Source organism: Theropithecus gelada, chromosome 1 (assembly GCF_003255815.1).
Source record: "Theropithecus gelada isolate Dixy chromosome 1, Tgel_1.0, whole genome shotgun sequence".
Classification (NCBI taxonomy): domain Eukaryota; kingdom Metazoa; phylum Chordata; class Mammalia; order Primates; family Cercopithecidae; genus Theropithecus; species Theropithecus gelada.
In genome coordinates, this window is record NC_037668.1 from 39,110,365 (window position 1) to 39,137,751 (window position 27,387).

Here is a 27,387-nt window from a genome sequence, read left to right on the forward strand (position 1 = left end):
GAGCTGAGATTGCGCCACTGCACTCCAGCCTGGGTGACAGAGTGAAACTCTGTCTCAAAAATAAAATAAAATAAGACTGTCTATACTTAAACCCTTCTACCCAGTTTCTACCATTAATCCCCTCAGATATATCTGTGACGTTTCTGAGGCCCAGCAGCACTGGATTGAATGATGTTTAGCCTTCTTGTGATGTGAAGATCGAAGCTGACAAATGACTGAGCATTCACTTCCTGCTCTCATCATTGACTGACAGGAGACCTTAGTCTTTCTTTATTCTTTCAGTTTCTGTCCAAACTCACTTACCATTTCATCTTAATCCTTTTGATTGACCTTACTATTTTTATGTTTATAGGCAGAGGCAGGCTTGTCAAAACAAAATTTAAAAAAGCACAACTGGCCACGCGCAGTGGCTCACGCCTGTAATCCCAGCACTTTGGGAGGCCGAGGCAGGCGGATCATCTGAGTTCAGGAGTTCAAGACCAGCCTGACCAACATGGTGAAACCCTGTCTCTACTAAAAATGACAAAAATTAGCCAGGCATGGTGGTGTGCGCCTGTAATCCCAGCTACTCGGAAGGCTGAGGCAGGAGAATCACTTGAACCCAGGAGACAGAGGTTGCAGTGATCCGAGATCGTGCCACTGCACTCCAGCCTGGGTGACAGAGTGAGACTCCGTCTCAAAAAAAAAAAAAAAGGCACAACTAAGTGTTCCTTAATGATGGGTAGGGTTGGGGGCAAGATGATGGGGACCTATCTTTTCCTCCTAGGAGATAAGTGTTCCTCCCTGTTATTAGAGTTTGATAAATTGAAAATGTCAGTTGGTTGGCATAGGGTTCTTTAGGATGATTGACAGTGTCAGTACCTGGGCTAAGGTGATTTTAGCTTGGATGACTCCCTCTTGTCTTTCTGACCTTAGGACCTTCTACCGCTTTGAGGCTGTGTGGGATAGCTCTCTACATAACTCCCTTCTTCTGAACCGAGTGACACCTTATGGAGAAAAGATCTACATGACCTTGTCGGCCTACCTAGAGGTGAGGAGACCTGGAGCTTCAGTTGATGCAAACAGTCAGCCCTGAACACTGCAGGTTATAGCAGGAAGTGGTCAGCGAAGATTCCACTTGTTTTGTCCTCTTTCTTCCTCCATATCCTTAAGTTTTTCATTTTATTATACTTTGCTAACTCTTCTGATTATATTAGATTCTATTCCTGGGTTCTGTTTACTGAAAAAATCACATGACTTTCATTCCAGCTTCAGCTTTAGTAGCCTAATCACCACTGCTTGAAGAATGTGTGATTTTTAAGAAAATGTTACCTCTTGTTTTTATAGTTGTGGACAGAGTGTAATAGTGGTTAACAGCCCAGACCCAGGACCCAGCCTGTCAGTTCAAATCCCTGTGCTGCTACTTACTTCCTCTATGTCCTTGGAGAAACTCTCTTTGCCTCAGTTTCCTCACCTATCAGGGGAAGCAACATTTACCTCAGATAAAAATAAATGAATCTGCCAGGCGTGGTGGCTCACTCCTGTAATCCCAGCACTTTGGGAGGCTGAGGCGGGCGGATCACAAGGTCAGCAGATCGAGACCATCCTGGCTAACACGGTGAAACCCCGTCTCTACTAAAAATACAAAAATATTAGCCAGGTGTGGTGGCAGGTGCCTGTAGTCCCAGCTGCTGGGGAGGCTGAGGCAGGAGAATGATGTGAACCTGGGAGGCGGAGCTTGCAGTGAGCCGAGATCGCATCACTGCACTCCAGGCTGGGTGACAGAGCAAGACTCCATCTCAGAAAAAATAAGTAAATAAATAAATAAAAATAAACAGATAAATAAATAAATGCATCTATAAGGAGTACTACCTGCTCTTGCACATATTATCCACTGGGTGACTGTTGAAATAATTCGTGGAGCTGAAATCCTTCAGTTCTCACAACTGGGACTAGCTTTCCAAATACATTCGTGTATAGACTCTGGTCACAGTACTCTGCCTACACTTCATCAGCACCTACCTTGTCTGCTTTCAGCTGGATCATTGCATCCAGCCGGCTGTCATCACCAAGGATGTGTGCATGGTCTTCTATTCCCGAGATGCCAAGATCTCACCACCACGCTCTCTGCGTAGCCTCTTTGGCAGTGGCTACTCGAAGTCACCAGATTCGTAAGTTTTTCACACAAGTTAGCTTCCAGTTTGTTTGTTTAGTACAACAGAATCATTAGTCCTTAAGTATTCTTGACTTACTGTCTCATGGTTAGTTTACAGTTTATGAACCATTTTGGTAACTGGCACCTGGAATGTACTGACTTGCATGCTGACATTTAATAAAATGTTGATGGATGGATGAGTTATGAGGGAAGGAAGGAATATTACATTGTGAACACCTCTAAAACAATTTTGCAAAGACTAAATTTGCAAAGACTTTTAAATGTCATCATTATTATTTCTAACAGAGTACCATTGAAATTTTCTTCTTTTTAAGATTTGTTATGCATATTTAAGGCATACAAAATATGTCAGGAATAATACAGTGAAGGCCAGACACAGTGGCTCATGTCTGTAATCCCAGCATGTTGGGAGGCCAAGGACAGAGAGCTTAGGAGTTTGAGACCAGCTTGGGCAACACAGTGAGACCCCATCTCCACAGCAAATTTTAAAATTACCCAGGTGTGGTGACACACGCCTATAGTCCCAGCTTCTCAGGAGGCTGAGGTGAGAGGATCAGTTGAGCTTGAGAGGTTGAGGCTGCCGTAAGCCATGATAGAGCCACTGCACTCCAGCCTGGGTGAAACAGTGAGACCCCGTCTCAAAATTAAAAAAAAAAAGAAAAGAAAGAAAAAGAAAAGAAAAAGAGAAAAAATACATTGACTACTTGGGTATCACCACCCAGCTTAAAAAATGTTACTAATACAATAGAAGGTATTATACCTCCTACTACTCACAATCCCCAGAAGTTGTTGATTATCATTTCATTCTAGTCATTGTTTCCTCATATCTTCTCTCTTATAGTAAGAAAAGACAAATTTTTAGTTTTCATATTTATATTGTAAATTTTCTAGTTTATCATTCAATTTTATTCACCCTATTGAAATAAAGTGTTTAAAAGATAGAGATGAGGTGGGGCATGGTGGCTTATGCCTATAATCTCAGCACTTTTTGATGCGTATAATCTCAGCACTTTTTGATGCGTATAATCTCAGCACTTTTTGATGCCAAGGTGGAAGGATCACTTGAGGCCAGGAGTTCAAGACCAGCCTGGGCAACATAGTGAGACCCTGTCTCTACAAAAAAATTTAAAAATTAGCTGGGTATGGTGGTGCATGCCTGAAGTCCCAACCACTCAGGAGGCTGAGGCAGGAGGATCACATGAGTCCAGGAGTTTGAGGCTGCAGTGAGCTGTGACCGCACTCCAGCCTGGGTGACACAGGGAAACCCTGTCTCTAAAAAAATAAAATTGAGGCCAGGCGTGGTGGCTCAAGCCTGTAATCCCAGCACTTTGGGAGGCCGAAATAGGCGGATTACGAGGTCAGGAGATTGAGACCATCCTGGCTAACACGGTGAAACACCCCGTCTCTACTAAAAAATACAAAAAAAACTAGCCAGGTGAGGTGGCGGGCGCCTGTAGTCCCAGCTATTCGGGAGGCTGAGGCAGGAGAATGGCGTAAACCTGGGAGGCGGAGCTTGCAGTGAGCTGAGATCCGGCCACTGCACTCCAGCCTGGGCGACAGAGCAAGACTCCGTCTCAAAAAAAAAAAAATTAAAAATAAATAAATAAATAAAATTGAGATGAAAGCAGACTCCTCTAGGAAAAGGTATGCTACTTAAGTTCAAAATAGGAAAATAGCAGTGACAAATAAGAAATGTCCGTAATTATATTTGAGGATGGGTTGCAGTCCCTGCAGCGAAGACACTATTTTAAGTAGCAGGGATTGAAATCTTCCTGTTTTTGTGCTGTAAGAGATTAAACCATTGTTTTATTTTCTTCAAATAGGAATCGAGTCACTGGCATTTACGAACTCAGCTTATGCAAAATGTCAGACACAGGTAGTCCAGGTAAGCTCTTGTGGATTGATGAGGTGATAGTTATCTTTGTGTATGTTTCAAGTATCCTGTGTTTAGGCTGGGCATGGGAGCACACACCTGTAATCCCAGCACTGTGGGAGGCCGAGGTGGGCAGATCACCTGCGGTCAGGAGTTGGAGACCAGCCTGGCCAACATGGTGAAACCCCTTCTCTACTAAAAATACAAGAATTAGCCAGGTGTGGTGGTGTGCGCCTGTAATCCTAGCTACTTGGGAGGCTGAGGCAGGAGACTTGCTTGAACCCAGGAGGCGGAGGTTGTAGTGAGCCGAGATTGTGCCACTGCACTCCAGCCTGCCTGGGCAACAGAGTGAGACTCCGTCTCAAAAAAAAAAATAAGTAAATAAAAAATACACTGTATATAAAAACTGGAGAGTCTACCCAAGTAGGATAGATATAAAACCTTTTAGAAACCATGTGTGTCTTACAAGCCAGTTTGATTGAGGAGGGGTGGTAGGAGTTACCTTTTTCAGAGTTGCAACATTGTTTGGTTTATAATGTACAATTGTATTAAAATTGTATCACAGTATCACTAGGCTATGAGTAAAATTTGAGTTAAAAAATTCATATGGGCCGGGCCTAGTGGCTCATGCCTGTCATCCCAACACTGTGGGAGGCCGAGGTGGGCAGATCATGAGGTCAGGAGTTCGAGACCAGCCTGGCCAATATGGTGAAACCCTGTCCCTACTAAAAATACAAAAATTAGCCGAGCGTGGTGGTGGGCGCCTATGGTCCTAGCTACTCAGGAGGCTGAGGCAGAAGAATCACTTGAGCCGGGGAGGCAGAGTTTGCAGTGAGCCAAGTTCGTGCCACTGCACTCCAGCCTGGGTGACAGAGTGAGACTCCATCTCAAAAAAAAAAAAAAAAAAAAAAAAATTCATGTGAATTAGAATGAGTTTGGTTTAGAAAACTTCATAACTATTTCTCTCCCCACTTTAGCCCAAAGATGACATAGCAGTATATAGATGCCATCAGACTGGAATTTAAATTTCCCACGTTTTAGAAAGTCAAATTATTGGCTGTGCATGGTGGCTCACACCTGTAATCCCAGCACTTTGGGAGACCAAGGTAGGTGGATCACCTGAGGCCAGGAGTTTAAGAGCAGCCTGACCAACATGGTGAAACCCCTCTTTCTACCAAAAATACAAAAATTAGCCGGGTGTGGTGGCGTGTGCCTGTAATCCCAGCTACTTGGGAGGCTGAGGCGAGAGAATGGCATGAACCTGGGAGGCAGAGCTTGCAGTGAGCCGAGATTGCGCCACTGCACTCCAGCCTGGGTGACAGAGTGAGACTCCTCNAGACCAAGGTAGGTGGATCACCTGAGGCCAGGAGTTTAAGAGCAGCCTGACCAACATGGTGAAACCCCTCTTTCTACCAAAAATACAAAAATTAGCCGGGTGTGGTGGCGTGTGCCTGTAATCCCAGCTACTTGGGAGGCTGAGGCGAGAGAATGGCATGAACCTGGGAGGCAGAGCTTGCAGTGAGCCGAGATTGCGCCACTGCACTCCAGCCTGGGTGACAGAGTGAGACTCCGTCTCAAAAAAAAAAAAAAAAATTTGATTTTTATTTTTTTTAGACAGTCTTACTCTGTCACCCAGGCTGGAGTGCAGTGGCACAATCTCAGCTCACTGTAACCTCTGCCTCCCAGGTTCACGCCATTCTCCTGCCTCAGCCTCCCCAGCAGCTGGGACAACAGGCGCACGCCGCCACGCCTGGCTAATTTCTTTGTATTTTTAGTAGAGACGGGGTTTCAGTGTGTTAGCCAGGATGGTCTTGATCTCTTGACCTCATGATCCGCCCGCCTCCGCCTCCCAAAGTGCTGGGATTACAGGCGTGAGCCACCGCGCCCGGCAAAAAATCAAATTATTAAGTCAGATTTGTTCTGTATTCTTTTAAATGTGTTTTTAAACTGCTCTTGTTCCTCTAGCTAGGCAAACTTAAGCAGCACTTAGCATTTCTATGTTTGTAAACTGAAACATGAACAAAAGTTAAGGTTTTCTAATAGCATTTGATTAGTATGAGTTTGAGTCATTTTATAGAATATACATGGAAAACAAGTCAGGGCCCACAGGCAAAACTTAGGTAAGTAAAGAAGACTTTGAGTATGAATCCAAGTAGCAGTTAATTATTATAATATCCAGATAGTTCCTTGAGGAATTTTTTAAATTAATATAAATTCATGTATTTAATATGTAAAACCAGCATAATACTAAAAAAATTAACAGGAAATAATAGAGGCTAAAGCTGTCTGTCATCTGTCAGCCAGTGAACTACTGAGTGTATGTACGTGTGTATGTGCGTGTGTGTGTTCCCTTTGGTCTTTTAAAAATTTTTTATTTTTAGGTACAGGATCTTACTGTTGCCCAGGCTGGAGTGCTGTGGTGTGATGAGAGCTCGCTGCAGCCTCCAATTCCTGGGCTCATGCCACTACACCTGGCCAATTTTTTAATTTTTGGTAGAGGTAGGGTCTTATTTACTATGTTGCCCAGGCTGGTCTTGAACTCCTGGGCCCAAGTGGTTCTCCCACCTTGGCCTCCCAAAGTGCTAAGATTATAGCATGAGCCACTGTGCCTGGCCTTCCCCACTTGTTTCATCTAGGTGTATTTTTATTTATTTGCAATCATAGTGTATAGACTTTTTTTTTTTTTAAGATGGAATCTTGCTCTGTCGTCCAGGCTGGAGTGCAGTGGTGCCATTTCAGCTCACTGCAACCTCCGCCTCCCAGGTTCAAGCGATTCTCCTGCCTCAGCCTCCTGAGTAGCTGGGATTATAAGCACTCGCCACCACGCCTGGCTAATTTTTATATTTTTAGTAGAGATGGGGTTTCACCGTGTTGGCCAGGCTGGTCTCGAACTCCTGACCTCAGGTGATAGCCCACCTCAGCCTCCCAAAGTGCTGGGAATGAGCCATCGTGCCCGGCCTCATAGTGTATAGACTATTATCGACTATTTAATATTTCTACATTTTCACCTAACATCATAATTTTATCATTTTCTTAAATTGCATCCCAGTCTTATAATTATCAAAGAATGTAAAACTCAGTTTTTAAAAACGTTCAGAGAGTTGCTTTGGTATTTAAACAAAATCCCATGTATCTTGAGACCAGACTGTCTTAGTTTGCTACGTATAAGAATTATTAATTCGTTTTGACTTAAACTTGGAATTGAATTTTTTTCTGAAACAAAAACTTGTTTCCTCTTGTCTTAGGCATGCAGAGAAGGAGAAGAAAAATCTTAGATACCTCAGTGGCATATGTGCGGGGAGAAGAGAACTTAGCAGGCTGGCGGCCCCGTGGAGACAGTCTCATCCTTGAGCACCAGTGGGAGCTGGAGAAGCTGGAGCTCCTACATGAGGTATCCAGGGGGGCAGGATTGCTCAGATGCAAGAACTCTGGGACAAGATTGCCAAAGTATCAGTCTTCCTTCCCCCTGCTGCATGTGATCATAGCTTTTTACTTTTCTCTCCTGAGATCTTAACGAGCTCTGTGTTTGCTATAGCAGTAGTATTGATCTTCTCAGGTGGAAAAAACCCGCCACTTTTTGCTGCTGCGTGAGAGACTTGGTGACAGCATCCCCAAATCAATGAGTGACTCGTTATCCCCCAGCCTCAGCAGTGGGACCCTCAGCACCTCCACCAGTATCTCCTCTCAGATCTCAACCACCACCTTTGAAAGCGCCATCACACCCAGCGAGAGCAGTGGCTATGATTCAGCAGACATCGAAAGCCTGGTGGACCGAGAGAAAGAGCTGGCTACCAAGGTGTGAATCCCTTCCTCTTTGCTGAACGTCTTCCCACAAGGCTCCACAAACTAGCCTCTCAGTTTATTCATTTTCAACAGCTTTGTTTGAGGTGTTTGAAGGCCTGTGATAATCCTGTGAATGTAGAAATAAAAAGTAAGACGCAGTTCCTACCCTCAACAAGCTTACAGGGCCAGGCGCACTGCCTCATGCCTGTTACCCCACCACTTTGGGAGGCTGAAGCAAAGGGATTGCTTGAGCCCAGGAGTTCAAGACAAACCCGGGCTAACATAGTGAGACCTTGTCTCTACAAAAACAAAAATTAGGCCAGGCTCAGTGGCTCACGCCTATAATCCCAGCACTTTACAGGGCTGAGGCAGGCAGATTACCTGAGGTCTGGAGTTTGAGAGCAGCCTGGCCAACATGGTGAAACCCTGTCTCTACTAAAAATACAAAAATTAGCCAGGCGTGGCGGTGGGCGCCTGTAATCCCAGCTACTCAAGAGGCTGAAGCAGAAGAATTGCTTGAACCCGGGAGGCAGAGATTGCAGTGAGCCAAGGTAGCTCCACTGCACTCCAGCCTGAGCGACAGAGTGACACTCCATCTCAAAAAATAAAATAATAATAAATTTAAAAATTAAAAAATATAAGGGCTTACAGAATATTAGGTCACAAGCATATAATAGAGGTGTGTGTTTCAAATGCTATGGGAGTCAGAGGAGAAGCATCTGTAGTGGGGCGCTCATGAGCTGACCTTGGAAGGATGCGCAGGAGGGAGGCAGTGGTGTCCTGCATGATCAGTCTTGGGGAATTCATGTGGGACTGGAACAGAAGGTGTGTAGTGAAGAATCTTGTATATTGCACTGAAGAGTTTAGAGTGGATGATGGGAGCAATGCAGAACTATTTTAAACAGGTACTTGTGTTTTAGAAAGATTTCTGGCCAGCCGTGGTGGCTCATGCCTGTAATCCCACCACTTTGAGAGGCCGAGGCGGGTGGATCACAAGGTCAGGAGCCCAAGACCATCCTGGCCAACATAGTGAAACCCCGTGTCTACTACTAAAAATACAAAAATCAGCCGAGCGTGGTGGCCTGCGCCTGTAGTCCCAGCTACTAAGGAGGCTGAGGCAGGAGAATCGCTTGAACCTGGAAGGCGGAGGTTGCAGTGAGCCGAGATCGCGCCATTGCACTCCAACCTGGGCGACAGAGTGAGATGCCGTCTCAGAAAAAAAGATTTCTCTAGCAGCAATAAAGAGAATGGATTGATGGTGAAGAGATATGCTGAGGAAGGGAGAATTCTTTATTACAGTAATCCGATGAGAAATGATAAAAACTTAAAAAATTTTTTTTTTTTTTTGAGATGCAGTCTCGCTGCCATCACGCAGGCTGGAGTGCAGTGGCGCGATCTCGGCTCACTGCAAACTCCGCTTCCCAGGTTCAAGCGATTCTCCTTCCTCAGCCTCCCAAGTAGCTTGGAGTACAGGCATGCGCCACCACATCTGGCTAATTTTTGTATTTTTAGTAGAGACGGAGTTTCACCACGTTGGCTAGGCTGGTCTCCAACTCCTGACCTCAGGTGATCCACCCACCTCGGCCTCCCAAAGTGCTAGGATTACGGATGTGTGGATGCCCGGCCAGATAAAAGCATTTTAAAGAAGGCGGAGGTGGCCGGGCGCAGTGGCGCATGCCTGTAATCCCAGCACTTTGGGAGGCTGAGGCCGGCAGATCACCAGGTCAAGAGATCACCTGAGGTGAGGAGTTTGAGACCAGCCTGACCAACATGGCAAAACCCTGTCTCTACTAAAAATACAAAAATTAGCCGGGCGTGGTTGTGGGCACCTGTAATCCCAGCTACTCGGGAGGCTGAGGCAGAGAATTGCTTGAACCTAGGAGGTGGAGGTTGCAGTGAGCCGCGATCGCGCCACTGCACTCCAGCCTGGGTGACAGAGCAAGACTCCATCTCAACAACAACAACATAAATAAATAAATAAAATAAAAAGAAGGCAGAGGTATGTGTGATGAAGAGGAAGGGGAATCTGGTTGGATACTGCCTTCTTTCAAAGGAGGCAGAGGTATGTGGGAAAAGGCAGAGGGATTGTTGAGGATGTCTCCCAGGTTTGGTTTCTGGGCAGTTGGAAAGAAAATACAAAAATGAGCCGGGCGCGGTGGCTCAAGCCTGTAATCCCAGCACTTTGGGAGGCCGAGACGGGTGGATCACGAGGTCAGGAGATCGAGACCATCCTGGCTAACACGGTGAAACCCCGTTTCTACTAAAAAATACAAAAAACTAGCCGGGCGAGGTGGCGGGCGCCTGTAGTCCCAGCTACTCGGGAGGCTGAGGCAGGAGAATGGCGGGAACCCGGGAGGCGGAGCTTGCAGTGAGCTGAGATCCGGCCACAGCACTCCAGCCTGGGCGACAGAGCAAGACTCCGTCTCAAAAAAAAAAAAAAAAAAAATACAAAAATGAGAGGAGTTTTATGTTTGGTTTGTTTTAATACTCAAATAGTCTTCTGGTTTATTTAGGAAAATATGTCCATCCAGAAGCCCTCATGCCTTTTAGCACCAGAGTGAATTGAGAATTAAAGAGGTAGCTGGCTGTGGTGTCATGCACCTGTAGTCCCAGCTACTCAGGAGGCTGAGGTGGTAGGATTGCCCAAGCCCACGAGTTCAAGCCCATCCTGGGCAACGTAATGAGACCTTGTGTCTAAAAAAAAAAATTAAAAAAAAAAAAAAAAGAAAAGGAGTGCTATTGACTTTTTTGTGTTTTGTTTTGTTTTTTTGAGACGGAGTATCGCTCTTATTGTCCAGACTGGAGTGCAATGGCACGATCTCAGCTCACTGCAACCTCCGCCTCCCAGGTTCAAGCGATTCTCCTGCCTCAGCCTCCCGAGTAGCTGGGATTGCAAGCATTTGCCACCATGCCCAGCTAATTTTGTATTTTTAGTAGAGACGGGGTTCTCCATGTTGGTCAGGCTGGTCTTGAACTCCCAGTCTCAGGTGATCCTCCCACCTCAGCCTCCCAAAGTGCTGGGATTACAGGCATGAGCCACCGCACCCAGTGCTTTTTTTTTTTTTTTTTTTTTGAGACAGAGTTTAGGTCTTGTGGCCCAGGCTGGAGTGCAGTGGCATGATTTCCGCTCACTACAGTCTCTGCCTTCCAGGTTCAAGTAATTCTCCTGTCACAGCCTCCCTAGTATGTGGGATTACAGGCAGGTGCCACCACGCCTGGCTAATTTTTGTGTTTTTAGTAGAGGTAGGGTTTCACCATGCTGGTCAGGCTGGTCACAAACTCCTGACCTCAGGTGATCCACCTGCCTTGGCCTCCCAAAGTGCTAGGATTACAGGTGTGAGCCATCGTTCCCTGCCACCTATTGCATTTTTAAGTACTTCTAAACTATAGTGTTTTTATTTTTTATTTATTTTTATTTTTTTAATTTATTATTATTTTTTTTTTGAGATGGAGTCTCACTTTGTCGCCCACGCTGGAGTGCAGTGGTGCAATCTCGGCTCACTGCAGCCTCCACCTCCCATTTTCAAGCGGTTCTTCTGCCTCAGTCTCTCAAGTAGCTGGGATTACAGGTGTGCACCACCATTGCCAGCTCATTTTTTGTAGGGTTTGTTTTTGTAGAGGGGACGGAGTCTCACTCTGCTGCCAGGCTAGAGTGCAGTGCTGTGATCTCGGTTCACTGCAATCTCCACTTCCTGGGTTCAAGTGAGTCTCCTTCCTCAGCCTCCCGAGTGTAGCTGGGATTACCTGCGCCCACCATGACGCCCAGCTGATTTTTGTATTTTTAGTAGAGATGGGGTTTCACCATGTTGGCCAGGATGTCCTGACTTTGTGATCCACCTGCCTCAGCCTCCCAAAGTGCTGGGATTACAGGCATGAGCCACCATGCCCGGCCCATTTTTTGTAGTTTTAATAGAGACAAGGTTTCACCATGTTGGCTAGGCTGGTCTCGAACTCCTGCCTTCAGGTGATCCTCCTGCCTTGGCCTCGCAAAGTACTGGGATTACAGGCATGAGCCATCCACACCCAGCCAAAACTATGGTGTTTTTAGTAATTCACTTTGGTAATCTTGAGAAAGGCTTTTTTAAGCCGCTTGCTTTATCTTTATTAGACATACATAGAACTTCCCTTGCTATATACTTAATTTCTAGAGCTGTTAGGGCAACATCTGAGCTGCACTGTGGGTTTAGGACATGTTATTTCCCCTCCTACCTTGCATCCAGGGCTTCATTAAGTCATTGAGGTGTTTGTTTGTTTGTTTTTACATTTACTGGTTTATTAGAAAGGACAGTGCAAAGGAGACCAATGAACAGCAGATGGACGAATGCATAGGGAGAGATGTGGAGCTTCTGTGCTCTCCCTGGGAACTCAGCCCTCCAGTAGCCTCCACGTGGTCAGCTATCCCAAGGCTCCTGGCTGTTGACATTTTACATTCAGCTTGCACTTCTCTTTCTCTTCTTTAGTGCCTGCAACTTCTCACCCACACTTTCAACAGAGAATTCAGCCAGGTGCACGGCAGCATCAGTGACTGTAAGGTGAGCACATTGAAGCTGTAATTTTTAGCCAGTGTGTTGATAACTGATTTCTCCACAGCATCCCAGATTACCTATTCCTGGTTTTTGCTGCTTTTAAGCAACTTGACATGGGCATAGCGTTGTATTTGAAAATTTATGACATACTGCTCTGGTAGTCATTCTAATTTTTCAGTGTCCGAACACTGACTTCTGAAGATAAAAGTACTCCTTTGTGTCTCTTAGAGTGATTATCAGATGGGAAACATTTTGACTTTTTCATGACTCCTTTGGAGGAGAATATTCTATAGGGAGGTGGTATGTTATTCTATGCCAGGGTACAAGGAAACCCTGAGGTTCTTGGTGGCATAAAGTTTTATTGACTTCAACAAAGAGTGAAGTAAACACTTCAGAGAATTTCTGTGTTATTCACTCAATTCTAGTCAGCTTGACCTTAAACCCTCCCAGCTCATTCCTGCCTTGGGGTCTTTGCACACCTCTTTTTTTGCCTGGAATTGCCTTTCCCCAGGTATTCCCGTGGTTGGCTCTCTTACCTCTTTCATTTTTCTACTCCATTTATCACCTCCTGTGAGTGGACTCTGTTAACACCTGGTAATCTGACAGCTCTCTGAAACTTTCTACCCACCCCTCTTTCCAGCTTTATTTTTTGCTGTAGCGCTAATTGCTTCCTGATGCTTTTAAAGTGCTTGGTGAGTAGTTTATTGTCTGTCTTAAACTCCAGGGAGGCAGATCCTCTGCCATATTATTAGAACAATGCCTAACACATGGAAGGTGCACCACTGTAGTACCACTCATTAACTCAGGGGCTGGGTGTGGTGGCGCATACCTGTAATCCCAGCACTTAGGAGGCCAGGGTTAGAGGACCGCTTGAGGCCAATAGGTTGAGACCAGCCTGGGCACTATAGCACAAATACACTATCTCTACAAAAAATTTTTTGAAAAATTAGCCAAATGTGGTGGTACACGCCTATAGCCCTAGCTACCCAGGAGGCCAAGGCAGGATTGCCTGAGCCCAGGAGTTTGAGGCTTTAGTGAGGTATGATCGTGCCATTGCACCCCAACCTGGATGACAGAGTATTTTTTTGTCTCTTAAAATAATAATAATGGACCCGGGGGGCCGGGCGCGGTGGCTCACGCCTGTAATCCCAGCACTTTGGGAGGCCAAGGCAGGCAGATCACCTGAGGTTGGGAGTTTGAGACCAGCCTGACCAACATGGAGAAACCCCATCTCTACTAAACATACAAAATTAGCCAGGCGTGGTGGCGCATGCCTGTAATCCCAGCTACTCAGGAGGCTGAGGCAGGAGAATCGCTTGAACCTGGGAGATGGAGGTTGTGGTGAGCCGAGATCACACCATTGCACTCCAGCCTGGGCAACAAGAGTGAAACTCCGCCTCAAAATAAACCCAAAACAAAACAATGGGCCAGGCGTGGTGGCTCATGCCTGTGATCCCAGCTACTTAGGAGGCTGAGGCAGGGGAATTGCTTGAACCCGGGAGGTGGAGGTTGCAGTGAGCTGAGATTGCACCACTGCACTCCAGTCTGGGCAACAGAGCAAGGCCTTGTCTCTTAAAATTTTATCTATGTATTTATTTATTGATAAATAATAATTGTACATATGGGCTTGTTTTCTTAAATGACTTTCTGAAACAAGATGTATCAAAGTGAGGCTCTGGTTGTTGAAACTTGCTATTGTTATTGTAGAGGCAGCTTTTTTCAGCTGAATGTAACTTGTAGTGTTTGGTTTGCTTTCAGTTGTCTGATATCTCTCCAATTGGACGGGATCCCTCTGAGTCCAGTTTCAGCAGTGCCACCCTCACCCCCTCTTCCACCTGCCCCTCTCTGGTAGACTCTAGGAGCAACTCTTTGGATCAGAAGTAAGTACCCAGATTTCACTGAGAGAAGTCAATCAATCTAAGAACCAAGGTAAATGTTAGTCTTCCTTTAGCTCAATGGTTCTTGACTGAAGGCAGCACCTTCTCCCTAGGCAGCATTTGGAAATGTGTGGGAGCCTTTTTGGCTATCATGATGACTGGAGAGGTGCTAGCTACTGGCAGCTCTTCACATATTGGCTTACTAACCTTCTGCATCATCAACTCATGATGAATGTCTTCTTCATCCCTTTCTGCTAGTTTTGTCCTCCATTCCTACCCCTGCTTGTCTCCCCAGTCATAATAACAGACATAGGAAGTCCTATCTTGGGAAAAATATTTTGAAACTGTTTTGGAAAAAAATATTTTGATTCCACAGCAAATTATGTAGGTAAGAAAAATAAAGACAAGGCCAGGTGAGGTGGTTCCCAGCACTTTGGGATGCCAAGGCGGGAGGATTGCTTGAGGCTGGGAGTTCGAGACCAGCCTTGGCAACATAGCAAGATGCCATCTCTACAAAAAATAAATAAGATAGTCAGGCGTGGTGGCCTGTGTCTGTGGTCCCAGCTACTTGGGAGGCTGAAGTGGGAGGATTGCTTGAATCCAGGAGTTCAAGGTTGCAGTGAGGTTTTATTATTGCACGACTGCATTCCACCCTGGGTGGCAGAGCAAGACCCTGTCCCTAAAAAAAAGAGAAAGAAAAAGACAAATTTAGTCTAGAGTCCATGATTCATCATCATAATCCGTTCTTTGCAACACACCCTCACTCTTGTGCATCTCCATCAATTATTCTCATCTGGTTATCCACCTGTCTATCTTATTGTACCAACACTGACCTAGGCAAAGGTGACTGGAGAAAATAACACAACCAGGTAATTTCATTAAATTTAGGATGCCACAGACTGTAGGGACTATTCTATGTCACTAAGAAGAAAAAGCACTGACAACTAACTTCAGCATGCCATCAATTATAAGATGAATCCCAATTTAATAAATGGTGGCTGAGTGCAATGGCTTATACCTGTAATCTCAGCACTTTGGAGAGCTGAGATGGGAGGATTGCTTCAGCCCACAAGTTTGAGATCAGCCTGGGCAACACAGGGAGACCCTCATCTCTACAAAAAATAAATAAAATAGTTAGGCATGATGGCATGCACCTGTGGTTCCAGCTACTCAGGAGGCTGAGGTGGGAGGATTGCTTGAGCCTGGGAGGTTGAGGCTGCAGTGAGCCTCCAGGCATAGGGGCATGTACCTGTAATCCCAGCTACTAGGGAGGCTAAGGCAGGAAGATTGGGAGGCAGAGGTTGCAGTGAGCCGAGATTGCACCACTGCATGCTAGCTTGGGTGACAGAGTGAGACTCTATTTCTTTTTTTTTTTTTTTTTTTTGAGAGGGAGTCTTCCTCTGTCGCCCAGACTGGAGTGCAGTGGCGCGATCTCAGCTCACTGCAACCTCCACCTCCCGGGTTCGAGCAATTCTCGTGCCTCAGCCTCCTGGGTAGCTAGGATTACAGGCGCCCACCACCATGCCCAGCTAATTTTTGTATTTTTAGTAGAGACGGGGTTTCGCCATGTTGGTCAGGCTGGTCTCAAACTCTTGACCTCAGGTGATCCACCCACCTCGGCCTCCCAAAGTGCTGGGATTACAGGCATGAGCCACTGCACCAGGCCAACTCGATTTAAAAAAAAAAAAAAAGAATAAAGTATAAAAAAATGTTAAAATGGGCTTTTTAGAATTAGTGCGATACAATGCTACATTGCTGTACAAAGATACCTAACAATACAGAGTATAGGAATTTATTTATCACACAGTAGTCATGAGGGCTGGTCCAGGTCCAGGTCAGTGGTGCAGGTCTACTCTGTATGACCATTCGGGAACCCACGGTCTTCCCATTTGTTTGCTTTCTCTTCCATTTTCTAAGGCAGTGGCCCTCTGAGACTTCAGTGTACATCATCATCCCCTGGGAGACTTGTTCAAGCCCCCATGGCTCAACCCCACCCAGAGTTTCTCATTCCGTAGGTCTGGCTTGGAGTCTAAGAATTTGAGTTTTTGAACAGTTTTCCAGGTGAAGCTGATGCTGCTGGCTGGGAGCACACTTTGAGAAACATCACTTTTGGTGTGGCCATGAGACTAAAAAGAAACATATAAAGGAATAGAGTTCATATTCCAGATAATGTGTTCAGACGGCTTTAATATAGGCAGATAGACTGTGTGACCCAGTGGTCATCAATGATCAGTTTCCTTTCATAACTTCAGAAGGATACCAGTTGAATTCAGAGTTAACTTTCTGAAGCCAGCTCGTCTCCTCAGCTGAGATCTCTGAAACTCAAGTTTGTAGCTGGGGTTTAGGGAGGGGCACTGTATTCCTCCCAGTGAGACAGTACTCAGTGTGCCTTGATCGTAACTGATACTGTTGTTACCCTTTTCTTTCTAATCTCTCTCTTTTAAAGGACCCCAGAAGCCAATTCCCGGGCCTCTAGTCCCTGCCCAGAATTTGAACAGTTTCAGATTGTCCCAGCTGTGGAAACGCCCTATTTGGCCCGAGCAGGAAAAAACGAATTTCTCAATCTTGTTCCAGATATTGAAGAAATTAGACCAGGGTGAGTACTATATTAAGCAGGAATTCCGTCTATAAAAAACACATCCACAGGAAGAATTGACTGGACAGCTCTTCTGTGTGAGGTCTGTACTGTAGTCTAATGCAGGTTGAGTCTGGGGTGAGAGGGCTGGCCCGGGTTTCTCCAGTTGGGTCTCATGGTGCATCTGCACCCTGGTGCAGCAGGTTGCCATGGCATGGTTTCTCTCTTTTGCTGCATTACTTTGGCAGATAAGATTCTAGGCCAAAGAGGTCATTTGCCTGTTTTGTTGAATCTTGGCCTAGGTGTGGCATGTTTTGATGGTCCTCAGCACATGATTATTTTCTTTTTGTGAGAAACTAACTTTATGTCATATTGTCCTTTTTAGCTCAGTGGTCTCTAAGAAAGGATACCTTCATTTCAAGGAGCCACTTTACAGTAACTGGGCTAAACATTTTGTTGTCGTCCGTCGGCCTTACGTCTTCATCTATAACAGTGACAAAGACCCTGTGGAGCGTGGAATCATTAACCTGTCCACAGCACAGGTGGAGTACAGTGAGGACCAGCAGGCCATGGTGAAGGTCCGTCCTGCCCTGTCTTGGTTTCTTATCGCCACATGTGCCCTTCCTTCCCTTTTGAGTTCTGCACTCTCTGTTTTGTGGTGTGAAATTTCCCCTTTCTCTCTGGTCTTGAACTTCCTTTGTGAAGTGCTATATGCCTTGGGAATATGGCAAGGGTCCCCATCGCTGTCTTTGTAGTAACTTTCTTGTCTACCTGCATTTTTCTTTCAGACACCAAACACCTTTGCTGTCTGCACAAAGCACCGTGGGGTCCTTTTGCAGGCCCTGAATGACAAAGACATGAACGACTGGTTGTATGCCTTCAACCCGCTTCTCGCTGGCACAATACGGTAAGAAGTTGTTTTTGTTGTTGTTTTTGTTGGTTTTTTTTTTTTTGAGACGGAGTCTCACTCTATCTCGCTGAAGTGCAGTGGCTCACTGCAACCTCCGCCCCTTGTTCAAGCGATTCTTCTGACTCAGCCTCCCCAGTAGCTGAGACTACAGGCACGCGCCACCATGCCTGGCTAATTTTTATATTTTTTGTAGAGATGGGGTTTTACCACAATGGCCAGGCTGGTATCAAACTCCTGACCTCAAATGATCCACCCAACTTGGCCTCCCAAAGTGCTGGGATTATCGGCGTGAGCCAATGCACCCAGTCTAGAAGTTGTTCTGTGTTTTCTTTCTCTCTTTGGCTTTTGGCTTCAGGAATATCAAGATAAATGGGAAAGGAAGTATTTTTCTTTTTTTTTTCTTTTTCGAGATGGAGTTTCGCTCTTGTGTGGCCCAGGCTGGAGTGCAATGGCACTATATTGGCTCACCACAACCTCCACCTCCCAGGTTCAAGCCATTCTCCTGCCTCAGCCTCCCGAGTAGCTGGGATTACAGGTGCCCGCCACCACCACATCCAGCTAATTTTTTTTGTATTTTTAGTAGAGACGGGGTTTCACCATGTTGGCCAGGCTGGTCTTGAACTCCTGACCTCAGGTGATCCGCCCTCCTTGGCCTCCCAAAGTGCTGGGATTACAGGTGTGAGCCACCATGTCTGACTTGAAAGGAAGTATTTTTCAAAATAAATTTAAAAGAGAAGAAAGACAGGTGTGTAAATTGGTTGTGGGGTGGTAATGAGGCCTCTGCATCTTATAAGACATCGTCATGTTCTGAACCACCAGGGAGACTCTGGTCACACATGTGCACCAATTATTTTTCTTCTTTGTCTTTTTGTTCTCAAGAGGTCTGCATATGGGGCCCAGGGCAGAGAGTAAAGGGAAGACAGTGAGAATCTTAATGGCCTCCCAACCTCCAGCCCTGTGATTCAGCCTCAGGCTCTCTAAGGGCTTGTGTCACAGGGTCCCGGAGTAGAAAGTTTAGAGGCCTAGGCCTGCGGTGCCAAATAGGAAGATGCTCCAGGAGGGAGCCTCAGAGGGAGAGGACTGTGAGGGGCCAACACTTGTACCCAGACTTCTAATCCTACCTCCCCGTTTGTACCCCATAGGTCAAAGCTTTCCCGCAGATGCCCGAGCCAGCCGAAATACTAAGTGACTCTGCCGAGTGCCCTCACTCACCTTCGAGAGATAAAACGTTACCTCTCATTTCTCTTTGTGATTCTTGACGGTGACTCTTGTATGTAATCCTGTGGCTTAACTACTTCTCCCTCCTTGTCCGGCACTTTTCCAGCTCTCCCGTCCCCATCTCCATTGCTCTGTACTCTTTTCTTTTTTCCTGTGCTGAGAATCTTGTTAGTAGCATGTGGCCTAACAAAAGGAAAAAATGTTTTTAAATACACACAAACACACACACAAACACAAAAGCGCTGAGGGGATCTGGTGAATCTCCAAATAATTGTGGGTGTACTTTGGCTTCCTTTTGTATGATAGGTCCCCATCATGACCACCTCTGATGTCTGTGCTGCTGTCACCAGACACCTTTGTCTGTATTTGAAGACAACATGATACTTTTTTCTTCTTTTCTCTGTTTGTGATATCACTTTAATTTTTCTTGGGTGGCTTAGAGACTAAGGGAGGAGACATCTGGCCTTTTTAGAACCTGAGAGGAAAAAAACAATCGTTTTTTCCCCCTCTGTCTCTTTTTGCCAAGGCTAATCCCTGCATTTCCATTCGGGGAAAAGGTAGTGGTGAGCATAGAACTGGAACAGTTATATTCTGAGTCAAAATTGGGGCTTTTTAGAGCATAATTATGGAATTTTTATTTACTGGTAGAGAGGAGAAGAGAGGCTTTTTCAGTGGGCCTGGGACAGTGGCTGCTCTTGACCTCGTGTGAAGGGAAATGCCAAGGATGCTTCGGGTAGACTTCAGGGGACCCCAGGGTTTGGCTGTGGGCCATGAGGGCAGCAGGCGGTGGGATGCTTGTAGCTCCTCACAGCAGGATTCCTGCCCACTGTTTTTTCTCTGCTGGGAGGGAAGCTCTTTTCTAGGAGTGTCTCAGTTCTGATTTTGGCATTAGTGATGGTGGTGGTACGGTTGGAATTAGTGCCATGTCATACATAAATGTTCCACAAGGCGGGAGTGTTTCACTTTCTGGTGATAAACTTGATGGTCACTGTTATGATTAAGATAATGCTGGGTAGGCTGGGCACAGTGGCTCACGCCTGTAATCCAAGCACTTTGGGAGCCCGAGGCGGGCGGATCACGAGGTCAGGAGTTCACGACCAGCCTGGCCAATATGGTGATACCCCGTCTCTACTAAAAATACAAAATTAGTCAGCATGGTGGCGCACTCCTGTAATTCCAGCTACTTGGGAGCCTGAGGCAGGAGAATTGCTTGAACCCAGGAGGCAGAGGTTGCAGTGAGCCAAGATCGCACCACTGCACTCCAGCCTGAGTGACAGAACAAGACTCCATCTCAAAAAAAAAAAAAAAAAAAAAAGATTATGCTTTAGTGACCTTGTGATTGTTACAGCTCCCTTTGATCAAAGAAATGTAGCTTTCAGGCATACACTTGGAAGTCTCCCTCTGAATCCAGCAGTCATTTTCATTGATGCTTGTCAAGTTGAAAATGCTTTCAGTGATGCTCTCTATACTCATAAATAAGCAAATGTGGCAAGCTTTGCTTTCTGGATCCCAGGATTAAAACTAACCACGAGCACTACTCCCAACAAAACACAATATGCCTAGGGACACAGAAAAGCGTCCAGGGAGCCTGGGCCCCAGCGTTTGTTGCGTATTCCCTGCTCCTCTCCATGTGGTGTGGAAACTGCCCAGGGAGAACGGAGGATGCTCACTGTGGACAGAGTCTTCTTTCCTTCTGACAGACCGGGTCATCTGGCTTCTGAGACCATCAGAGAAGATAAGTCTGTCTCTTTCAGCTGCCAGTAAGTTTTCCAGGATAAGAGGGGAAAAGGAAAGCCTCCAGAGACTTCAGTTGCTTTGCCAGTTGTCTTGGGATTGTTTTACACCATCCTTTACTTCCCTTGCTCAGACCTCTCTGTTTCACCATCGCTCAGGCATTCAGGAAAGTATCTGCTCGCTCCTACTTGGTGAGGTCCTCGGCCTTGAGGTTGCTGACTCTCAGGCGATAGGTAGCTGGATGACCTCCCGCTTCATGCAGCAAAGGCCAGGGCCTCGCACGCCTCTGCAGAGTTGTTGCTAGGGAGACTTGTGTCATCGTCCACACCTTTGTTTCTCACTTCCTGGTTGGGCTCATCTCTGAAGAACAGGTCTCCCAGCTTCGATCCTTATCACTGCATTGTGAAGAGGAGGAAAAGTGAATCACGGAGAGAGAAAGGAGAGGATAGAATCACAGGCTGTGTCTATACCTGAAAAGTGACCAGCAGAAACTCTATGGTGGATTTTTTTAAAAATTTTCTTCCTCCCGTTAAAACATAGGTCACTAACTCTGATGTTATTTGTTTTCTAAGTGGTATGTGAGATTTTTTAACGTAGTTAGAAGTTTCATTGTCTGATGGACACAATATGCCCTTCTGGTTCTATTCAAACCAGCAGGATCTGTTGGTGCTTAGAGATGGCTGCCTGGACTGGAATCAAATCTAATTTCAGGGAAATGAAGATGGAATTTGAAGGTCACTTTTAAAATTAAGTCATTGATGCTGCTGTTACAAAGTGTGACAGAGGATCCATGTCTGTGACACAGGACGGTGGGAAGCCTGAGAGTTTGAAATTATGTGATACACTGAAATGACTTCGGTTTTTCTTCCAACTCATATAAAACTGGTTTGGTAAGTCTTTGCTTTGGAAGTATCAGACATTAGAACAGGCCAAACTGGACTGTCTGTTCATAGCGTGCCCGGATAAGAAGGCCTCTTAGGGAGCCAGAAGGAGCAGAGTGGTCGTGTTCTGCATGTTCTCCACCCTCTGGGGAGCCCCTGCTGCGGCTGGCAGGTGCAGACAGCCTCTGCTGGCCCCCAGCACGTCCAGGGTGGGTGCTCCTTTGCCCGACAGAACCATCCCCACTCTGAAGCTCTGAGAGAAGATTTGTGGCAGGAACGGTTTATGAGGCTCTAGTTGTTGCTGTTGTGGCGGAAAAGTTAAGAAACCCAGCCCTTAAGGAAACCACCTTTATTTATTTATTTATTTTCTTAAAGAACGCCTTTAAATAAGCAAAAAATGTAAAAGGCAGGAAAGAGAATTCTTAGGCAAATTCAAAGAAATGAGTGCTAGTTAAAACTAATCACCTCCTCCTCTCTCTCTCATCCTCCTTTCTCCCGTTAAAGCAAAATATGGCCTCACTACCAGCCCCAAATCAATGCTCAGACCGTCTCTGTGTCTGTGTCCCCTCCTGGGAGTCAGTCAGCGCTCAGGCCAGGACTGTGCAGGGTCGGCCAGCCCATGCGCTAGTCAGGAGCACAGGCAAGGGCTGCCTGTGGCAGTGGCCGGGCACCTGAGCCCCAGCTCGTTGTTAAACGTGCTGACCGCAAGGGGCAATGGAGTGAGTTTCCCAACTAAAAAACCACTATTATATGTTTTTTTTCCCTTCAGTCATATAGACTTCAGATAACTGCTCCTAGTTTTTATGGATTTTTCAGCTCATTTCAGATGAAGGAACTAAGTCATTGTGAACTGTCTCTTGGGATCTAAAAACAAGATGACTTTGCCTGGCACATATTCCAAAGCAAAGACTTTGTTGCCTGCTGCTTATTGTCTAATTTACAGGGATATTTAATTTTGTCAGGTCTATGTATATTTATCCAGCTATACTTACTTGCACAGTAGATTGGAGAGAAGAGATCCTCCAGTGTGCACACTCATCGCTACTCTTTCCACATTTCCCTCATGCTGTGTCCCGCTCGGGTTCTAAGGGACAGTATCAGGGCTTGTTTCACTTGGGTCTTTCAGTTTTTCTTTTGGTTCCCTTTTAAAATGTGATTGTTAACCTGCCCCTTAAAAAGAAAAAATTCAGCCGGGTGTGGTGGCTCACGCCTGTAATCCCAGCACTTTGGGAGGCCAAGGCAGGTGGATCACCTGAGGTCAGGAGTTCGAGACCAGCCTGGCCAACATGGTGAAATCCCGTCTCTACTAAAAATACAAAAAGTAGCCAGGCGTGGTGGCGTGTGCCTGTAATCCCAGTTACTCGGGAGGCTGAGCCAGGAGAATCGCTTGAACCTGGGAGGTGGAGGCTGCAGTGAGTTGAGATTGCACCATTGCACTCCAGCCCAGGTGACAAAGCAGGACTCTGTCTCAAAGGAAAAGATTGATTTTGCTGCTGCTCCCAGAAGGTTTGCTGGATGTGTTTACATAGGACTCTAACTTGTGTGCACTACAGTTGTTCACCAGGGCCAGTGATTCACCCTGGTGTGTGGCCAGACCATGACTGTGTAGGAGGAATGTTTTAATTTGTGCTTCCTTAGTAAATTGAAATATCAGCTGAGAGATTATTTGCTGCTATTGTTCAAAAGGCCATTTATGAAGTTAGTATTTGAGCCCCATAGGATCTTTAAAAAGCCTCCAATCATTTAAAGGAGGAAATCAGAGTTGCTATAAAATTCATGTAAAAAGCTCACAGCCAAACGGCTGTGCTTGGATGGAAAGTCTGAGCTGAGGTTGGTCTCTTGCCAAACCCTGGCTGTTGTGTGTTGTTCTTCATGTCTTCGAGTTCTTTTTTTTTTCATTCTGCGTATTCTGGCATCAGTTCACCTGAGGAGTCCACCAGCCTTCTTGTATTTAAGGCATCGTCTTAGATTTTGTGGCTCTAAAGTACTTGTCTGTTGAGATTGCAAGTCTCTTGTCACCATCCTCACACATGACAACAAAACCCATAATGCATAAGTGGCCTTTTTGAACCAAGACTTTGCAAACTGATCTCTCCCCAGTGAAGGAGTTGAGCACATTAGCAACAATGTACATTATTAATTTTGGATTTTCATTTTCATGTTTTATTTTGTAAATATTATCTGATGTTTGGAGCTTGAGTATACAGACTGTAAATATAGTTCTTGTATTTGTACTAATTCTGATTCTTTTGCTGTATAGCCTTAGATGTGCAATGCAGACATTATCTAACTGTGTATGGTAACCTTGCATCACGGAACTATTAGTGAACGAGGTAAAAATAATAAAGGTACAGCCAGTGCATCCGAAGGCTCTCGATGTGCATTTATTCTTGCACCCCTTGAAAGGTAATTACACAAAGATTTCTTTTCTTGACTTGCAAAGATAATACCTTTCTAAGACAGAAGTCACGATATCATCACTTAAGTGTTCCTTTCTGATACTCAAAGTGGTGGTTTTTATGTAAACAAGAAAGCTAATATGGTGCTGTTTCTTTGAAAGTACTTTTCTCCCAAAGATGTAAGTGGTTGTTTTGGCTGGAAGATTTGTCGTTTTTCTCCTGAAGCCTCCTTGTATGCCTTCCAATAATTCTGTAGTGTTGTGTTGGCTTTTTTTTTTTTTTTTTTTGAGACAGAGTCTTGCTCTGTCACCAAGGCTGGAATGCAGTGGCATGATCTCCGCTCACTGCAACCTCTGCCTCCTGGGTTCAAGCGATTGTCCTGCCTAAGCCTCCTGAGTAGCTGGGATTACAGGCGTGCGCCACCACGCCTGGCTAATTTTTGTATTTTTATTTTTATTATTATTTATTTATTTATATATTTTTTGAGATAGAGTCTCACTCTGTCGTCCAGGCTGGAGTGCAGTGGCGTAATGTGAGCTCACTGCAACTTTCCACCTCGCGGGTTCAAGCAATTTTCCCTGCCTCAGCCTCCCAAGTAGCTGGGATTACAGGCGCCCACCACCACATCCTAGCTGATTTTATTTTTAGTAGAGAAGGGTTTCAGCATGTTGGCCAGGCTGGTCACAAACTCCTGACCTCGTGATCCACCCGCCTCAGCCTCCCAAAGTGCTAGGATTACAGGCGTGAACCACCGTGCCCTGCCTATTATTTTTTTGAGATGGAGTTTCACTCTTGTTGCCCAGGCTGGTGTACAATGGCACAATCTCAGCTCACTGCAACCTCTGCCGCCCCAGTTCAAGCAATTCTCTTTCCTCAGCCTCCCAAGTAGTTGCAATTACAGGCGGCTGCTACCACACCTGGCTAATTTTTTAAAAAATATTTTTAGTAGGGACGGGGTTTCAGCATGTTGGCCAGACTGGTCTCCACCTCCTGACCTCAGGTGATCCGCCCACCTCGGTCTCCCAAAGTGCTGGGATTATAGGTGTGATTACACTGCACCTGGCCATGTTGTTTTTTTGGGATGGGGAAGCGTAAACGAGGATTTGAAAATTCCAACATGTCAATTTAATTTAACAAGCCCTCATCATGAGCAGAGCATGAGCAGGGGCCGCTGTCCTGGGTGTTTGGGGAGAAACAGAAGAAGGGAGGGAGGAGCAGCCCTCAGGTTAAAAGCAATGATTTGTTCCAACAAATATTTTGAGTACCCACCCTGTGCCTGGTGTGCTGCTGGGTGCAGTAATTCAGCAGCAAACAAAGCAAGCCCACACACTTGTGCCCTCCCATTCCAGTGGGGAAGACATTGTTTAAACAAATTAACAACATCAGTTGTAAGTATTTTGGAGGAAAGCAGCTAAATAAAAGGATGAAAGAGGGATGGGAAGGAGGGATGTGTTTAGATGGCACAGTCAGGGAAGGCCTCTCAGGAGATCACATTGGAGCAGACTCTGGAATTAAAGGATAAGGTAAACCATGCAAACCCCTGGGCAAAGAGGTCTCCAAGTAGAGAAATGAATCCCTTGAGGCAGCAGTGTCCTCAGTAGGTTCCAGAAATAGCAAGGTCACTGGTATGGAGTCAGGGACTGGGAGCACAATAGAAGACATCAGAAAGTAGCCAGGGACCAGGGTATTTAGGGCTGAGGTGAGGACTTGGAATTTCATTAGAGTGAATGGGAAGCCATTGAAGGCTTTGGAGCAGAGAAGTCACAGGAGTTTATTTACATTTTTAAAAGACCATTCTGACTGCTGAGTGGAAAACAGTCTTTGTACTCAGGCAGGGACAAGTAGAAAAAAGGGACAAAATAAGATCGTTACCCCAACATTCCAGGGGAGGAGACGGTGGCTTAGACTAAGGTAGTAGCAGTATAGGTAGGATGAAATGGGGCAGATTCAGGGTACATTTTGAAGTTAGAACTAACAGTTCTCTGAGGGACTTCATGCAGAGTTGGAAAGAAAGTAACTAAAAGGGTAAGTGCCTGAGTGAAAGGAACAGCATTGCAGTTTCCTAAGGTGAAGACAATTGATAGAACAAAAGCTGAGAATGGTATGCCTGTAATTCCAGCACGTTGGGAGGCCAAGACTTCGAGACCAGCCTGGGCAACGTAGCGAGACCCCATCTCTACAAACAAATAAAAATTAGCTGGGCATGATGGTGCACGCCACTAGTCCCAGATACCCAGGAGGCTGAGGCAGAAGGATCGCTTGAGCCCAGGAGTTGGAAGCTACAGTGAGCTGTGATCTTGCCACTGCACTGCAGCCTGGTCAACAGAGTGAAACCCTGTTAAAAAAAAATAGCATTTTGGGAGGCCGAGGCGGGCAGACCACCTGAGGTCAGGGATTCAAGACCAGCCTGGCCAACATGGTGAAACCCTGTCTCCACAAAAAATACAAAATTAGCCGAGCGTGGTGGTGGGCGCCTGTAATCCCAGCTATTTGGGAGGCTGAAACAGGAGAACCACTTGGACCCAGGAGGCGGAGGTTGCAGTGAGCTGAGGTCATGCCACTGCACTCCAGCCTGGGCAGCAAAGAGTGAAACTCCGTCTCAAAAAAAAATACATAAAAATAATTTGATTTGAGTCATGTTCACTTTCAGATGCCAACACATGCACCCAAGTGTGTAGTCAACAAAACAGCTGGCTGGACTAGCGGGATTCAAGGGGAGTGGTTGGGGCCGGAAACACACATTTGGGAGTTGTCAGGATGAAGACAGCAGATCGAGGCTCAGGCAGGGAAGGAGACTTGGAGAGTGTGTGTAGCTGACAGGAACCAAGGATAGATCTTGGAGCTTGGTGCGTTCCGACACATAGAGGTCAGGGAGAGCAGTCCTGCCAGGAGGACAAGCAGTGGCCATGGAGGGAGAGTGTGGAAGACTGAGGAAACCATTAGGTTACAGTAAGGACTGAGCAGGGACCACAGGTTTTGGCAACTGAAAGGTGTAAGAAGTCCGAGGGAACCAGGGAATACCCTGATTTTTCCCAATTTCAGAATCAATTGAGAAAAAATAAGACAGATGGGAGATGGAAGACCAAAATACCACCCCTGTTAGAAAATGTGGTTACATCTGGGATTGGGAACAATGGATTTGTTTCCTTTTCTTTTTTTTTTTTTTTTGAGATGGAGTCTCGCTCTGTCGCCCAGGCTGGAGTGCAGTGGCATGATCTCGGCCCACTGCATGCTCTGCCTCCCGGGTTCACGCCATTCTCCTGCCTCAACTTCCCCAGTAGCTGGGACTACAGGTGCCCTCTACCACGCCCTGCTAATTTTTGTTTTGTTTTTTTTGTATTTTTAGTAGAGATGGGGTTTCACTGTGTTAGCCAGGATGGTCTCGATTTCCTGACCTCGTGATCTGCCCGCCTCAGTCTCCCAAAGTGCTGGGATTACAGGCGTGAGCCACCGCGC

At 45.9% G+C, this 27,387-nt stretch overlaps 1 protein-coding gene across 3 annotated transcripts in view; it reads left to right on the top strand.

The window, feature by feature from the left end:
- The window catches only part of KIF1B (kinesin family member 1B), a 178,212-nt gene extending 154,316 nt beyond the window's left edge, over window positions 1-23,896 (top strand). For all 3 annotated transcript variants that reach the window (XM_025398642.1, XM_025398661.1, XM_025398651.1), the window contains 11 exons: window positions 916-1,030; window positions 2,017-2,150; window positions 3,979-4,040; window positions 7,274-7,419; window positions 7,585-7,824; window positions 12,272-12,343; window positions 14,096-14,217; window positions 16,661-16,810; window positions 17,175-17,367; window positions 17,578-17,696; window positions 18,842-23,896. In XM_025398642.1, the coding sequence (XP_025254427.1) occupies window positions 916-1,030; window positions 2,017-2,150; window positions 3,979-4,040; window positions 7,274-7,419; window positions 7,585-7,824; window positions 12,272-12,343; window positions 14,096-14,217; window positions 16,661-16,810; window positions 17,175-17,367; window positions 17,578-17,696; window positions 18,842-18,884 (1,396 nt within the window). In that variant the 3' untranslated portion in view covers window positions 18,885-23,896. The remainder of the gene's footprint in view (window positions 1-915; window positions 1,031-2,016; window positions 2,151-3,978; window positions 4,041-7,273; window positions 7,420-7,584; window positions 7,825-12,271; window positions 12,344-14,095; window positions 14,218-16,660; window positions 16,811-17,174; window positions 17,368-17,577; window positions 17,697-18,841) is intronic.
- Window positions 23,897-27,387: the final 3,491 nt, after the last annotated feature.